The sequence below is a fragment of the Podarcis bocagei genome, assembly GCF_964188305.1.
Source record: "Podarcis bocagei genome assembly, chromosome: 4".
Classification (NCBI taxonomy): domain Eukaryota; kingdom Metazoa; phylum Chordata; class Lepidosauria; order Squamata; family Lacertidae; genus Podarcis; species Podarcis bocagei.
This window is the reverse complement of record NC_138128.1, coordinates 86,842,654-86,859,364: the sequence shown is the minus strand read 5'-3', so window position 1 is coordinate 86,859,364 and position 16,711 is coordinate 86,842,654. Positions and strand designations below refer to the sequence as shown.

The 16,711-nt window shown below is 44.2% G+C and overlaps 2 protein-coding genes across 35 annotated transcripts in view; one reads left to right on the top strand and one right to left on the bottom strand.

Annotated features, from left to right (window-relative positions):
* The window catches only part of KCNMA1 (potassium calcium-activated channel subfamily M alpha 1), a 566,228-nt gene that overhangs the window by 10,539 nt on the left and 538,978 nt on the right, over nucleotides 1-16,711 (bottom strand). For 10 of the 15 annotated variants that reach the window (XM_081191549.1, XM_081191547.1, XM_081191548.1 and 7 more), the window contains 4 exons: nucleotides 15,724-15,918; nucleotides 11,125-11,243; nucleotides 8,559-8,783; nucleotides 5,856-5,884 (listed from right to left, as the gene is read on the bottom strand). In XM_081191549.1, the coding sequence (XP_081047675.1) occupies nucleotides 5,856-5,884; nucleotides 8,559-8,783; nucleotides 11,125-11,243; nucleotides 15,724-15,918 (568 nt within the window). Of the gene's footprint in view, nucleotides 1-5,748; nucleotides 8,784-11,124; nucleotides 11,244-15,723; nucleotides 15,919-16,711 lie in introns of those variants that run through there. The other 5 variants (XM_081191557.1, XM_081191558.1, XM_081191544.1 and 2 more) reach the window with 2 other exon arrangements.
* The window catches only part of LOC308585812 (uncharacterized protein), a 229,543-nt gene that overhangs the window by 146,700 nt on the left and 66,132 nt on the right, over nucleotides 1-16,711 (top strand). For 15 of the 20 annotated variants that reach the window (XR_014007566.1, XR_014007567.1, XR_014007568.1 and 12 more), the window contains 2 exons: nucleotides 207-324; nucleotides 12,711-14,342. The gene's annotated coding sequence lies outside the window, so the exon portion shown is untranslated. Of the gene's footprint in view, nucleotides 1-206; nucleotides 325-12,710; nucleotides 14,343-16,711 lie in introns of those variants that run through there. The other 5 variants (XR_014007561.1, XR_014007562.1, XR_014007563.1 and 2 more) reach the window with 1 other exon arrangement.

Here is a 16,711-nt window from a genome sequence, read left to right as displayed (position 1 = left end):
TGAGTCTGCTCCCACTCGCTCCCCACAAAGGGATTTGAAATTTGTATGAAGCATCTATTTGGGCAGGTGTTTCCATGTACTGGCGCAGCATGAGCTGCCCGGAAATAAAGGAGTGGTTGCTCCCATGGTCTAAATATGATATGTGTGCATAATTTTCCTGGGACATTTTGATGGTTGTGTCAAACTCCTGTTTGTTTCCTTTGCAGTTCTACAAATATTCTCCCAGAGCCTGACCTCACATTTTGGTTGAAGCGGAGTTTGGCAGTAACGCTACTACATTTCCAAGAGTTCTGCAAGAAGAAGGGCACACATAATCAAGCTCAGGTAGGCAAGCTTAGATTATTTTGGAAGGCTCTGCATTCTAGGCTTGTGCTGTGAAATTGCCCATTAGTTTGGGGTTCAAATGTGGTTCATGCAAAACCTACATGCAACTTTCTTTTCAGGCTTCTGATATTGGTTGGAGTAAATTACACTTTATTCCCACAGCAATCAAAGGGACTTGAGTTAGTTGTGATCATGACTAATTTGCCTCACTGATTTCAATGGGGTTAAAACTTGATGAACTTACAGTACAATCCTATACATGTCTACACAGAAATAAGCCCCACTGAGTTCAGCAGAGCTCTCTCTCAAGTAAATTGGTATAGGATTGCAGTCTTAGTCTGGGTACAACCCAGAGCAAAACACAATCCAAATATGTCCCCCCACTTCAGTCCTTGATGTCACTGGAGGAGATTTAAGTATGGGCTACCATTGGAACTTTACTGTGCTTAACTGTGACTAGATTGTATTCTTGGGATGGTATTCAACTTTTACTCTTAAGTAGACCTATTGAAATTAATGGACCTAATAGAGTAGATCAACTAGTATTGATAAACATGACCTAAGTAAAACTACGTAACGCCCCCCCCCCAAAGGAATGTATAGCTAGATGAAGGGGTTGTGTGTACAGAATGCCGCTGGATGCACAAACTTTTGTGTGGGAGAGAGAAATATATAATCTGCTGCAAATACCTTGCAAGTAACAAGTTTCATAGCAGAATATTTACAATGATAAAAGCAATGTGTGTGTTTGTGGTGGGGTGGATTACCTTGCATGCTTTTTTCCACTCCCTCTAAATGGCATATTAAAAGTTCTGCCACCCCCATGCTTGTTTGTTTGGCAGGGAGTATTTTATATGCAGTAGGTGCCAATCAGCTTGCTGGGAAGGCAGAGTGCTCTCATTATATCTGAACTGCTTTCACAATTCCTGACTTGGTTTTCCCTGTAAACATGTTTCATGGCATGAACGATGAGGGGCTGAAATAAATGAAGATGCCCAGCTAAGGTTTTCATCTACATTGCTTCACAGCTCTAGGTTGTTTCTCCTCCTGCACCCCAATCTCACTTGTAAGATTTTATGTTCTTGAGTTTTCTGTGGGCCAGATGAGGTGAACATGCAAGCCACATTGCCTGAATTATACCTGTCCGTCTTAATTCATGCATAAGGCAGGGTGTGTAGCTTCAGTTTTAAAGAATTGTGTGGGTAAGGAGAGCTGAAACCTTCCCTTTTACCAGCTTCCACATAGGAAGTGATCCTGGTTGAGAAAAAAAGGAATGCTTTGCTGGTCCCACACAGAAGGAGGGGATGAGGGTTTCAAAACCCCTCCCCTGGTCACTCATTTGGATGTTCAAATCACTTCTTTAACTGTCCTGCTTTACAAAGTAAACAGACACGATTACCACCATCACCACTAGTCTAGCCCTGAGCTTGGGAAAAACCATCAATTGTAATTGGGAAACTTTCTGACCCAAGATTAGGGCCATATACGTAAAGGTGCCTCAGTCAGCTCAGGATCCACCTCCACCACCTTCAGTAGTGGATGGTGTAATGGTTCTCAAACTTTTCCCACACTTTCAGAATAAAGATGTACTTGTGCCACACTGATTTTTTTATTGATAATAAATGCACTGGAAAACACAACTAGGCTTGTCCTCAGCATCACTTGATGCTCTTGCTCTCATTTTGAAAATCTGCAAATAATATAGATAGATACTATGCTATGCTGAACTGTTTAAATGTTCCTTTGATTGTCCTTGAATCTTCCCACCACACTTGCCACCCTCTCCTGCCACACAAGTGTGGCGCGCCACACCCTTTGAGGACCACTGTTGTACTGGGACTGTGTCTTTGACCTGACCTCTGTCAGAGGTACTGCAGTATACCAGGATATAGAGGGGCTTGGCAACAGTAACGTTGGGGCAGTGTAAATGCGCTGGCATGAGCACCACATTGGCTCCACTGGTGGGTTTCCATCGCACCCACCCATCCTGGTCTGCTGCAGCTACTCGGCTGGCCAGAGGTCAGGTGAACAGTGCAGCCCAGTAATGTTGTCCCCTGCTTACCAACTTTTTGTCTTCACAAGTTTTCCAAACGCAGCTTACAAATGGACACTTTCTTATTACCACCATGCATTTTAACATCAGTTCTAATCTTTCTGCAATCGTGGTGCTGGAGCCAGAGCTATACCTCCCACTTACACAAGAGAGGTATCAGACTTTGTTAACGCCAAGGTTTGCTGATACCCCCCAAAACTTTACAGAAAAACCTAAGAGGTTGAACCCATCCCTGTCAAACAGCCCCATGATAACTCAGTGGCATGAAATGTTGAATGAATGAAATGAGAGAGAGAGAAACAGAACTGGATGGAAGGGAGTCTGGGGTAGAATGTGTGGACCTAGCTATAAAAAGGATAGAAAGAATCATCTCATTGTTCGGATAGATCAATTTCTGGTTCACACTGAAAAGCCATTTTAAAATGTCCTGAGGGATGGAAGTGAGAGCTGCTCATGAAATCAATAGGGAAAGCAGAAATTTTAATCTAGTTGAAACAAAGTGCAAGTGTGTTCCTCCCCACCAAAACAGGCTGGGGAGGTCTATGCATACTCAGTGGGCACAAAATGCTCACTAACTGTTGTGGTGCAGAGGGAAACCAGGGAGCCGGGTTAATGGCTCGACCCTCTGAACAGCAGCATTCCGTACAGCAACATTATGTTGCAGGGCTCACTTGTGTACATATTTGTTGAAATAGCAACTTGCACAAAGTGTGAAAGGACGTCACTTGTTTGTGATGTATTAAAGTCAATTCATGGCCTAAATCCTCTAAATTCAGAGGGGGATAATTTAAGCATGTAATAGCTCAATAGGATCCCTGCTTTTATATCTTAAAACCAAGTACGTGTCCAGCCTTTCCAGTTTTAGTTCAGAGATGTTTGGTGCCTTAGCATTTTGTGCCATTGTGGTTTCAAAATAAAAGCAGTTGGGCGACACATCTGCCAGTCGCAGTTTAGCCATCATTCATGTAAAGAAAAAATGTGGGAATAGATGTTCGTGTTACTAAAATATGCAAAACAGCTGTGCTCCTCAGGCTCATGAAGAGTTCTGCCTTTGGTGGGGAACAAGTTTCCCATTTCTGATCTCAACATAAATGCCCACCCAATCCAGCAAGGGAGATCCATGTGCATAAGCAGGCAGTGGACACTGACCTGGATGTGCACCTTCAACCAGAGGCGGAGCTAGCTGTGCTGGCACCCAGAGCAGCACGCATGCTGTGCACCCGGGGGCAAGGCTAGCCACCCAGGAGGGCAGGGGAGCATCCCAGGGGGTCACCGCCTGCGGCAAGTAGCGAGCATCCGAGGGGGGGGGGCACTGCCTGCGGTGAGCATCCCAGGGGCGCGGGGCGGCAATGTAACCCCCCCCCCAGGGATGACACCCGGAGCGCACTGCACCCCCTTCCTGTACCAGTGCCTGCAACCACACTGCACTGATCATCTGGGCCTCACTGAACATTGCTGGATGCAACTTTCATTGTGGATGTCCCCATCTTTCAGCACAGGAAGGGGGTGCAGTGCGCTCCGGGTGTCATCCCTGGGGGGGTTACATTGCCACCACTTGCACTTGCCTACTTGCATGAATAAAGCCCGGGGGGTTGTGTGTGTGTGTGTGTGTGTGTGTGTGTGTGTGTGTGTGTGTGTGTGTAATGTGCCTAGTATTAGAAGTTAGGCACATTCACATAGCATTTTCAGCATGAAAAAAGGCTTGAGAACTTCCAAAATGTTCCCCAAATGTTCTTGCATGCTTACTATTCCTTTTATTTTTATTTTTCCACTGGTTTGGAGCAGCTTCATAGAGTCAGCTGGCTGCTGCTGCAGTGCCACTCATTTTTAAAAAAATCTTTCCCTCCTCGCCATCACCAAAACAAGCAAGTCAACATCAGTGAGGGCAAACAAAAGTTAATTCAGGGTGAAGGTAATGCTTCTTGGCTTGCTCGCTGGTGATGGGAGTTTTTAATGGTGCTGCCGTAGCAGCAGCTAATCAAGGCTGTGAAGATGCTTCCAGTTGCCACCCTCCCTGGAGAGAGGAGCCTATATGGAAAGTGGTTTTTGTCCCCTTTGAGCCCCAAAAATAACTATGGAAGATACCAGGGATTGTGCTAAACTGTTTTGGTTAACGTCATGGGAAAGAGTGTGACCTGGGGTTCGATAAATGCCCCCTCTCAGCCACAAATCCCATCTCTGTATCACTTCAGGTTCTTAATACCCTTTGTAATTTGTACACCGTAACCTGCAAATTTGCTACGCCAGGGCACCTGGAATTATAGTCCAAATTAATTGAAGGGATACCTGTAGGATGTAGTACCATTTCAAATGGGAGATGGCAGGGACAGGAGAGAATAATAAGCACATTATTTGGTGTGTGTTTCTCGTATAATTTTCACTTCTGTTTCTATGTTTCCAAGCCTGACGTGCTTCAACACTTTATAAACACCTGGGCCTTTATTCAAAGACAATGTTTTCCAAATGAGTAAACAAACCAACAAACAACCCCATGCATACTAATCTCTACTAAGTGAATCTACTTGTATATTGAAAGCAGTGTAAAAATGGGTAGTGATTTAGGGCACAATTCAGCAAGCAAAGTGGGCGAATACTATTCCAGTGAATGTATGGTGTTCCTGTGCTGGATCTTGTTAAAAGAATGGAAAGGCCCTACAGCAGCAGTATTTGCTGAATTGAGCTCCTTAGAGGCCCAATTTAAGCAAGGCTTTCATTGATGATTTTGTGTCAAGCAGAACATTTTCTGGTCTTTTTTTCCTTTTCTTTCTTTCTCTAATACAAACACATAATCTACAATGGTCTCCATTTTAGATATACAGTTATGCATTTCCTCAGACACATTCTTTGCTGCATCAAATTCATGTGACAACTGCTTTCATATTGATATCCCTTCCATGGTTGGAGGAACCAGGTTGTAGCATTAACAGAAAAGCAGATCTGATGGCAAAGCAGCTTATGGAATCCCCACCCGCAATCCCCAGAGTGAGTCTAAATAAATTAGTAACATAATATCAAGTCAATATTCACCACTAGAAATGGGGAGAGGGGGAAGAATGGTGGTGAATGTATACTGGGTGACAGAAGTGGGGAGATAGAGTGACAAGACAAGATGGCACCACAGGAAAAACAAAAAACAAAACAGTTTCACCAAGTGAGCACCTAGTTGTTCAGTTTTGGGGACACGTGCAGTTGGAAATGAAATGCAAGCAGGTGATAGGGTAGAAAAAAGAAATTGCAAATGAGAGTTGAGCAACAGCAGCAGCAACAACAGCCAGTTTACTTTGGGTTTAGAAACAAAGCCAAATAAATAAATAAAATTAAAATAGACATTACAACAAATCTGAAATTAAAAAAAAAAAAACTGAATCAAGTTTGGTAACGTGGTTTTTAATGTGTCACAAGTTTCCACAAGGACAAAGTTATAGAAGGAAACCCCACAGCAGTTTTCTAGCTCATGCAGAACCATCAATTGTCATACCTTGGCCCATTCTATTCATCCTTGTCGCACTTTAGAAAGAGAAGTAAGCTATGTAAGTTTTACAACGCCTTTAAACTGTCACGCGTCCCATTGAGCACTTTAACTGGCACATCCTTGGTGTGTGTTAGAGAATGCCTGGTGGCAAAGATCAGGACCTTCTTTTGCAAAACTGTGCAAATTTATCTTCAGGGTCCAGCACAATGAGTTGGCAGTACTGCTTTGGTCTTACGGGGCAGAGGGTGAGTGGTTGATGGGGGTAGGGACAATAATAGTCTGAAACGTTTTCCAGTAATGCCAACTTGCAGTCACCCCTCAGTATGTAAGACTGGGAATTCCCAATCAGGATTACAAGTAAGGCGGAAAGGCTTTAGGCATTGCACCAAACCAGAGGTTGTCAGTAAAAGTGCTTGGCTTCATTGTCAATTCACACAGCAAGCTTCTATAATCATCATGCTTTCTGGAGGAGGAGAGGGGAGGGGAAATATCTATATAGCAACTCCCCGCATCCCCAATATACTTTCTAAAACATAAAGCACATGCCAGGCAACCAGCTAGCTAATATTTCTATAAAGGGAAGGGGTAGGACAGAGGAAGTAGGGAGCAAGGAGGTGCAGTTGCAAGGAACTAGTCTTCTGCAATGGATAAATAAGGTGGTGCAAGGCTCCAAGGTGCAAGCCTGATAGTTTAGAAACATGTTCTGTGAACATTCAATCCTGACTCCATTCCTGTGAACCACATTTAATTCTCTGCAATGTTGTTAGCTTGGCCAGTGTCTTGCTGAACTACATTATTAAAGCACGTTTTTTTCTGAAACTAATGACTAGGTCTTACTGACAAGTAAATGGGTTAGGCACTAGATATGAGCTACTGATTAGCACAGAGGGTTGCAAGATGTCATTTCAGAGAGCTTCCTGTCTGTACAGCGATTCCCCAATAATGTTCACAGAGTACAAAAGCAGACTTAGTATATTGGGGCGGCTCTGTGCAGGATTGTTTCTCCACATACAACCTGCCAATTTATGGGCAGTGGCATAAGCGAGAACGCACCGCAAATCCCTCACGTAGCCCTGCCTGCATTACAGCTGGTAAGTGGGAAGAAATCCCTGAAGCCTCAGCAGGGCCCAGAAAGTATGGGGATGATACCATCATGGAGCCTTCCCTGAATGGACAAAGGAATTTTTTTGCTGCTGGAAGGCTATGTTAACAGGGCTATTCCCAGTTATAAGAATGTCTGCTGCTCTAGGAGCAGGTTGTTGTTGTTGTTGTTGTTTATAAAAAAAATGCATATATTTTTGAGGGAGTGCGAGAGAGAAAGAGAGCCAGAGAGAAGCAAATTTTTAGTTTCAATCCAGAAACAATTGTTCCTCACTACTTTGGGAAACTCTGGCTTACTAGTTCTAAGGCAGTGGAATCTTGCAACTCCGATTGAAGGAGTTAGCAATAGGCACTAATGCAAGGCAATCTGTTTTGTGCGTTCTTTAAACCCTTTCAAGGATTTAAAGGGTATGTTGCCATTAAGTTCAGCAGGTGCTATGCAACAGCTATATTATTATTTACCTTGGCTAAACCCATCAACTAAAGCATGACCCCAGATTTTCCTGTTCATGTGTATGCAAGTTCTTTCTGGAGGTTTTAATAGCACACAATTAAGCTATCAGAATGGGAAGGGAGTGTGCTGATAATAAGAGTTTATTGATACGTAAAGTTACTTCCTCTTTTCTGAATAAAATGAGCATGAGCCTTTGCCATAGCGGGGAGGATTTATACCCCATTTATTCTGTACATAAGGTGACTAATTCACCTTTTAATAGATATAAAAGTCTCAGGGAGGAAGATTCTAAGAAGCTGTATTCTAAATTTATGATACACATGGCTTTTCTTCCCAAATGTCAAAAGTAAGAGAAAATAGAGTTATTCATGTGGCAGTATAGACAAAAATTAATATGCAATTAGAACATTGTTTTAAAAAGTGGGGGAGGTTAAATAATTAGAATTGAAGAACTACAGGCCTAGATATTTTTTTTTAGTATTTTTGTATTAATGTGAAAAAGGCACTCACTCTCTCTATATTTTTTTTAAGTCCTAAGTGCAAGAAACATCCTGATATTGCTTTGGTATAAAAGCAGGTGCAGCAAAACTCTATAAAATAATGTGAGGCTGTTTCAGCACAAAAAACTGACCCCCCACCCCTACAGCACATTTATCTGATGCTTAGAAAAGTAATCACTTTGGGGTTGAATTTCATGTGTGTGAATTATTTTACGCAAGTGCCCCTTTTACCACACCAGCCTTGCATTAGATAACTTTCTGTAGCTGACACCACAAAGTCAGTAGTCACACTACATGTGGTTTAGTCTCTGTTAGAACAGTTATGGTGTGTGTGTGGGGGGGGGGGGTTCTTCGCATCTGCTCTTAACTTTTCCCCCCCACCTGCTCTGCATCATAAATAATGTTTGGTCTGTCTGTTTTGTTGCTGTTGTGCTTAAGGGTTTTATGGTATTGAAATAAAAAATGACAACCACATGCACACTGTTATACATATGCAAAATATGTGTATAAAAATGGGAACTCCACAGGGGAGGGATGGGGAGAAGAGGGAAAGCTACTATTGGACACACCAATTGGGAGGGTATGGGTGGTGGATACAGCTTCACACACGGTGGGAGTGGGTACACGTATCAAAGTCTATCTTCCTGCACGTACTTCTGCTTTTCCCGGGAGTCCCTGGTCTTAGTTCGATTCTGTCGGTTTGCGGTTGCTGGGATAGAATGAACCGATGAGCTTTTCTTGCTAGACGTATAGGAGGAATGGGAAGAATGGGAGAGACTAGCCCGGGACTGGCCAGCATTGTGGTCGTACTGCATCAAACAGAAGATCCAGTCTGTCGGCACAAGCTCAAACTCATAATGTGGGTTGGCTATAACAAAACTGAAAAAGAAAAGAACAGCCGTCTTACTTCCTTTCCATAAGGTTTCCATGCTCTACACAAATAATATCAATTTCATTGTTCTGCATGGGACAATGACAATAAAGATATCATATATCGTAATATCATCAGCTTGATATTTTCACGCTGAAAGGAAGGGAGTGAGCTTCTATTGTACAGTCATTGCCTAGGTATCTGATAAAGGTTGCAGTAGTGTTGTGGTGAGCTGCTTTTTCATGCATCCATCCCACAGCACCACAGTAAAGGTTCCCAACAACATGTGTGAGGGCCTTGACTTTGAAATGTGCTGCTGGTGGAATCCATAGACAAAACTAGCATTTTCAGGGTAGTGGTGGTGCTGGTGTGGTGGTTCAGCAAATCTCTGAGTTATATTTGTCAGTCGGAATTTGAAGCAAGTTCGGAGAAGCCTCCCCAAGGCAAGACATCTAAGGTACTTCAAGAGATGCCCCAAGATTTTTAATGAACCTGTTGTGATTTCTCTGTAGCCTTCCGCACATCTCTCACCACCAAAAGAATGCAACATCCTCCCATTTTAATGCATTCAGGGAAAGGATATTTGCATCAGCACAAGAGACAGAAAACTGCTGAGGCCATTTTCAGTTCAAAGGGTGAGCAGCACTGGGGTGGCTTAAACATCCGGAGGGTGCCAGGTTTGGGAAAAGGTGTCTTGCGATCCCTGCAGCCATATCTGTAGGAAACAGATCCAAAAGCTGATAGGCAGGTGAGGAGAAGAAAAGTGGGCTGAACAAGTCATTTTGTCTTGGAAGCAGTTACCTATAATACACTAATGTTTGTGGCAGCCCCCTTTGCTGGAATATGCTCTGCCACAGTAGACAGGTTGGGGAAGACAGCTTGCAATCGGTGGCTCTTTTGATCAGTTCAGTTCAGATATTTTTTGTTGTTTGCCTCTGAACCATATCTGCTGTAAGTCATACCTTCAGTCTTCCCTTCTCCCTAATTTCCTTCGTCCATTTCTCTTCCGTGACCCTCTTTCCATACTGTGAGTTTTAACCTATTGCTATATCTCATTTGCTAACCTGAGAATTGCAGGGGCTTTAAATCCTGTGCCTACTTTGGAGGCAAAAACAGTTGTTAAGAGGGAAATAGAATGGGGAAATCTTGTATGTGTTTGCTCACCGGTGGTATTTGTTCATTTACCCATATCTCATGGTTCTACCCAACAAACGTACAACATTCATATGCTGAGAATATCAGATACAGCCATGTCAGGAATTTAACAGTAATAATTGTGTGTTGTAGTTTTTTTAAAAGTTATCCTCCCATTTCAAAAGCCCAGAGAAACAAAATAAGTTTTACCTGCTGCTGGAAAAGGAGAAACACATGGGCTTCGGGGAGGGGGGGGATTCTAGAGATAGGGCATCACCACAGAAAACACCTGCCCCTGGTCCCTACCTGCCTCACCTCTGACAATGGGGACATCCAAAGCTGGGCTTTTGATGACACTCTCAGCACACAGACAGGTTCAAATGAGAGAAGGTACCACTTCAGATATCTCAGTCACCTTTGGACTAATTGCTTGGGATTATTTGCAGCGAGGAAGGGAATATATTTTCTACATCTTCTAAAAAAACACATGGCTTATTAACAGTTAACTCAGTAGTGAAGTATTCTGGTACATTGTGATCAACTGGTGGCAGTTTTTTAGTTATTTATTTGTAGTTCAAAATCAGCTTGTTCTACTAGTACATTAGGAAAAAATGGAGCTGCTAAAATCATACCCTTTAGGCTTTCAAGTTATACAGTGTACTTCCTCAGGTTTGATGTGGGGGGGGGGGGAGAAAGTGTGTGAACCCAAGAATGGCTTAATCTTTGCCCATATATTTTTTCCACTCTTAAGACGACTGAAGGAGTACTTTTATGCAGGGCTATCCTATGCGTTAGAGGTCTCCTGATTAACATGGAAGTTCACTATATTCAGGAAATGATCAGTGGTAGTGAACTCACATAGTGGAAAAAACCAGGGGATGCTTCATACTTAGAAAATGGGCTTCAACTCAGTGAAGCTTACTACTTCCAAAGAAGCATGCTGTAGCATATGCACAAATACTTCTACCACCTTCTCTGATAACAAAACCCAGAGATATAAGGGGAAACTATATTCCAGCGCAAGGCCGTTGTGTTCAAAACGTTTTCCTTCAACATCCAGCCTCCCAATCCCATAGATTTTCTGGGTAAATGTGAATGCTTGCACCTGCCTTACTACCATTAACCAACATTTGGTGCTGTGGTGAAGTTTACAGGGACAGTGAAAAACAGCAGTAACGATAACGGCTGGCCAGGAGGCTTAAGTTTTGTACATACCGCTTAGTGCATTGGCTAGGCGTGCTTTGGTTGAAATCTCTCAATCGGTATATTCCAAAGCAAAGCATATTGTATGTTTTCAAAGCTTTACAAAACAAATCTCCATAACAACCACCGTCCTAGGAGACAAAAAGGAGAAGAAAGGAATTAAGAGGTTGTTCTCCACTTCCTTCCCAGCCCCCCACCCTTCAGCGTCCCTTGCAACAGTGATAATGAAAGGATGTATGGAGGGGGATATTTTTTAAGTCCGTAGTTCTACGCCAAGGGGACAAGGTGTGAGGCAATCTGTTGTTTACTTGTCACGAGTGAGAAACAATTAGTCAAGGAGCTGTCTAATTTAAATATTTAATCTTGAAACCAGCTAATAAATGTGTGCATGGGAATGTGTCCGATCCCAGTGATTGTATTCCCCCCCCCAAAAAAAAACCCTCACAAAAACCCCAACCTGGACTGGGAACAGTGACTGACTCTTATTTTAATTGAACATGTAAGCTTGGGGCCCAGAGAACAGCTATTCCACAAATTAAGAGCAATGTAGTCTGAACTACTGGATGATTAAGAAGGTGTGACTTTTCCTAACTTGCTCCGGTCTTGCAAATTACTGTGTCATATGGCTCAGTTTATTTAACTATGTTGTCAATTTTCACCAAGATAGTTTGGATTTCACTGGGGAGATTAACACTTAGTAGGTAAGAATCCCCCCTTTCTTTAGCCCTGAAAAAAAATGGAAATTAGAGAAGGGGAGGATGTGTTTGTCTGTAACTGAAGTTGCCACCTATCAAAATTGTCTTTTGTCTCCAAGCCAAGCATTTGTTTTGATTAGGGGACTCAACTGGCATTCAGTATGGCAGATACAGAAACTGGTTCATATATATGATGAATCAAACTTCCAGCTTCAGTATCATCTGTATAAGTAACAGCAGTATGTGACCCCCACATACTGCAAGAACCATGGGGGTAGTCAAAACTGGTATTTTTCACAAGGATCCAATTTGTGCAAAGGGGCAGCAGGGTTGCGCATGTGCTTCCCATCTCACATAGGATGTAACCTTTGTTTAAGTAAGTACATGGGCATTTGTGTATTCCCATTTGTGGGATTATCCCTTCTACAAATTAGGTGTCATCGCCTCAAGCTCAGAGGAGGAGTCAGCCAAGTCCAGAGCTGCTATGCTACCAACTGGGGAATTTGATCAGGCTCTTGATGTTGGGGTTTCAGAGCCAACAGTGCTTGATTTGTCAGAGCAATCCAGCACTTCCCATGCTACCCCATCTGTCCAACTGGTGGTGGAAGAGACCTAGCAGGCCTAAGTTCACCTCTGGCCTTTGTTGAACCAAGTATGGAGTGACTTGTAGTGCTCCAGCCACTGGCCTGCCTTGTCCCTGTGGGTACCTGATTAAGATGGGTCAGAACAATAAGGGGAGGGAGAATCAAGTGCATGCCCATTGGGGCTAGACATACTTAATCTGTTTGATGTTATTCTATATGTACATGACTTCATTTTCTACACAGGATGGCTGGTAATTCAATGTTTGAACTGATGGAGAAACCCTGTCTAAGATTATGCTGTGCTTGTTCATATTTACAGCCTGCCTGGGTAAAGAAATCTTGAAGAAGATGGAGATGCCTAATTCTCATGGAGGTCAAGTTTGAACCACACCAGATGCAGATGGGGAGCTCTTATGGAAGAATATAAAGCCATGTATAAAGCGCATAAAGAATTGACAGGTCAGTGAGTCCTTTCTCCTCAACATTTGTTTTCTGTTTTTTATATAAAGGGCCATTCAGTCACATTGAACTACTGGCACGGTTACAGCCCAGTTCACGTTTATCACCACTGCCAACCCTAGTTCCAGTTTAAATTTCTTTGACCACAGGGAGGGCTCGTCTGGTTAGAGGGATGACTCCTTCCCCTTGAAGAGAAGGCCAAAGGATGGAGAGGAACCTGCCTGATGCCTCCAGTAGGAGGCATCCATTCTAGGAAGAAAATAATAGCTCAGCCAGTAGAGGACAAGACTCTTAATCTGAGGGTTGTAGGTTTGAGCCCCACATTGGGCAAAAGATTGCAACACTGCTGGGGTTGGAATACATGACCATCATGGGCCCTTCCAACTCTGCGATTCTATAAAAATCTCCCACTTGGATATGGCAAATTGTAACAGCAGCAATATAGCAAACAGCAATAGAAAAATAGGAATTTACCCTAGCCAGAGCAGATGGGACAACTAGAAACCTCCCCACAGAACCATGTTTTAATAAGGTGACTACAAGGAAGGTAAAACAGGGCTGGGGTGTATGTGTGCCTACCTTGTGGAGGACCTTGCCTAAGGATGGTGTCACATCTGAAAAGGTCCCTGGGCTACTCCACTATTCCCTTGCTATGTCTTGGGTTGCACTTGGAAGCCAGCAGCCAAGGTACATAAGTGAAGAGCTCTTTGCTGCCATTAACAGTTGGAAGAGGGTTGTTTGGGTATTTTGCCCAGGTTCCAGCTAATCTGGACAACATTTCCTGTGATGCAGAATAGGGCTGGATGGTGTTGGGTGTTCAGCATTGTGGTGTATCACCAGTAGGCCTGGGCAATATATCGCCCAGGACTGGTATGAGGAGCAGACCATGATGTCGGTATCTCTCAGTGGTATATCGCTGGTGAAACCACCACTGCTCCTGACTGCTCCCTCTGCTAGCAGTGTCCGCTGGAGGGAGTCAAGTTCCCTCCTCCAGCGGGCTCTCCTATCAGAGGGACTCCGGAGTGGTGGCAGTTTCACCAGCGATATACCACTGAGAGATACCGACATCCCACTCTGCCCTCATATGATGTAGAGGGAGAAACAAGCTGTATTGGTGAGGTGCTGATACAGCTTGTTCTTCCCTCTGCATCTTTAAACTGCTCGACTGAGGAGTGTGCAGCTGCCTTGCCTCAGCCAAGCAGTTAAAGGTGCCCGGATGTCCTGGGAGAGCACCAGGGCTGTCTCACCTAGGGAGGGGGTACCTTCCTTTTTTAAAAATACAATTTTATTAAATTTCTGTTTTAAACAACCTTAAGATATCAATGACTTCCCTTCCTCTCTTTCCATGATTCATTTTGCACAATATAAATCCCTGCATATCATTATTACATCCATCAAAACTTACACTGTTGAATTTATCTTAATGCTGCCCACGTTTTCAAACACAATTTTCCTCCATATATTCAATAAACATTTTCCAATCTCCTTTAAATATATGTTCTTCTTTTTCTCTTATTCTAACCTTCCTCTTCCTCAGCTAAGCAGTGTTGTCCCAGCCCATAAGCGCCTGGGTGAAAGCGCCTCAGCCCCGCAGTGAGAGCTGAAGCAATTTCATCTGGTGCCTCGTGGGCAAAGGCCAATGCAGCTTGTTTTTTTCAATATCGCGATATATTGCCAAACTGTGATGTTTGGCAATACACTGCAATGGCAATTCACTTTCAAGCTGCATTGGCCCCAGCTGGCAAGGCACAGGGTGAAACTGTAACTCTCACTGCGGGAACTGAGGCCATTTCACTCAAGTGCCTTGGGAGCTGGGGCCAATGCATCTGCCCCCAGCCTGCTGCTGAGTTGGGGGGGGCGGAAAGGCTCCCCCCCCCTGAGCCAGCCCTGAGGTCCCTGCCACTTGTGTGTTAGTGGCAGGGGCTCCTTGGCATGGGGGGCTGCCCGCTTGCCTTCCACTCCCCAAATATGGACCAGGCGACAGTAGTGTTTAACTGCCTTCACCCATACAGGCATGCTGCCTCTTTCCTCGGGTTGTTCACCCCAGGAGGAAAGACGAAGTCCATCCTCCTGGGTGAAGTCTGCAAGGCAAGGCAGCCCACCCTCCCAAACAAAGCCAGCCAGGCCGTAGCCAAGTTAGGCTGCCTCTGCACAAGCTGGACGCGTAAACGTCTCCATTGAGGGGGGTGCAGCTGCGCCCCCTCAATAGAAAAGTGTGACAGAGCCTGCACCTCCCCAGCTAAACAACCACAATCCCGTTCCTACTTGTGTATGAGCAGGAGCCGGAAAGGGGAGAGCACGTTAATGGAGACCCCACTGCGCTGCTGGCTCATGTGAGCCAGTGGCTGGTCAGGCGCTCTGTAAAACAGCTTGGCTGAGGCGAGGGCCCACTGCAATGGCAGTTTCACTCAACGGTATATTGCTGGTGAAACCACCACCATTCCTGACTTCCTTTGTCTCCAGCGCCTGGCTCCCCTTGTTTCTCCCTCAGCTGGGCGGCAGAGGGACGCAGTGGCGGTTTCACGAGCAATATATCCCTGAGTGAAACTGCCATCGCACTCAGCCCCCTCATACCAGTCCTGGCCAATATTATCAATCTATCGCCCAGGACTGGTATGAGGGGCAGAGTGCAATGCAGATCTAATGCAGAAGAGGGTTTGCCAGGGGGGGGGGAGGAGGACAGCTGGGAAATATCTGGGAGATGGGTGAAGTCTTCTAGCTGCCAATTCTCAGATCACTGCAGCAAACAACCCCAAAATTCGATACTTAAAGAAACACTGCCTTTAGAGATTACGCATCTTCTCTGTTGAGGACAAGACAAAGGCAGCTACAGAATAGCTCCCGGCCTTTTCCTTTTGCTGTCCTGGTCTTACCCCGAGGTCTGCAAAAGGCCCATCTAGCAACGCCAGCTGCGCCACCCGACACCTGTCCCTGTTTGCAAGCGTCTGGGGTGTGCTGTAGCCGCCTCTCAGCGCATTCTCCTCCGCAATCAGCGACTCCAGCTCTGGCGTGGCTCCTCCTGTTACCAGCGTACGTATCAGCGTGAGAATATTGTCATTGAAGTATGTCTGCAAAGATAAAAGAAAGCTCTTCAAGCAAACACCATTAAAGTCACAACTGAAGACATCCAAATTACAACTTTTCTGGGTTTCTGCTGTTTAAAGTTCTTGGCTTGTCTCTTCAAATAATTTCTCATTGGAAGTGAAAAGACAGCAGCCCCCAATTACTCTATTTTCTCCTGTCCCATTAGGCTTCTGCTCGACCCCCCCCCCTTTTTATTTTATTTTTTAAAAATCCAACTCAGGACTGATTTTTATTAAAGAACAAAAATGTAAATCATTTATGTTTCCTATAATTGGTGTTAGTGGTGAAGCAATGACTGCCTTCCTTCTCATTGCCTTCATGTCTAATAACAGCCTTTAGGACATGTAATTGTAAAAATCCAGACCACATTTAAAGCTTACACAGGCTAGATTGCCTTTTTATACTTGTCACCAATCCATTGGGGAGCCGCCTCTGTGCTTCGGGTGTCATTACTTATTACTGTTGCTGGACTCGAGCTGTCTTCCCGCTGTATTGTACTAAACATCTTATTACGAGACTTGACAGTGTTCAGACACAAGCATGTATCAATTAAACATTTTGAGTTCATTCCAGATAAATGTATGATGAGTTTAGGGTCCTGCTGGTCCTTTTAAAAAACTCTAGGGTATGGGGTAAGTGTAGTTTATTAGGGAAGATTTTCTCCACAGTGACATTTTGCCAGCATCAGTAGCTGCTCTGGTCTCTCAGGCAAAACAATGGGCATTTTAAATATTAATTAGACGCCAGCGGAAGGAAGTTCATTTAAAAGTGCACATG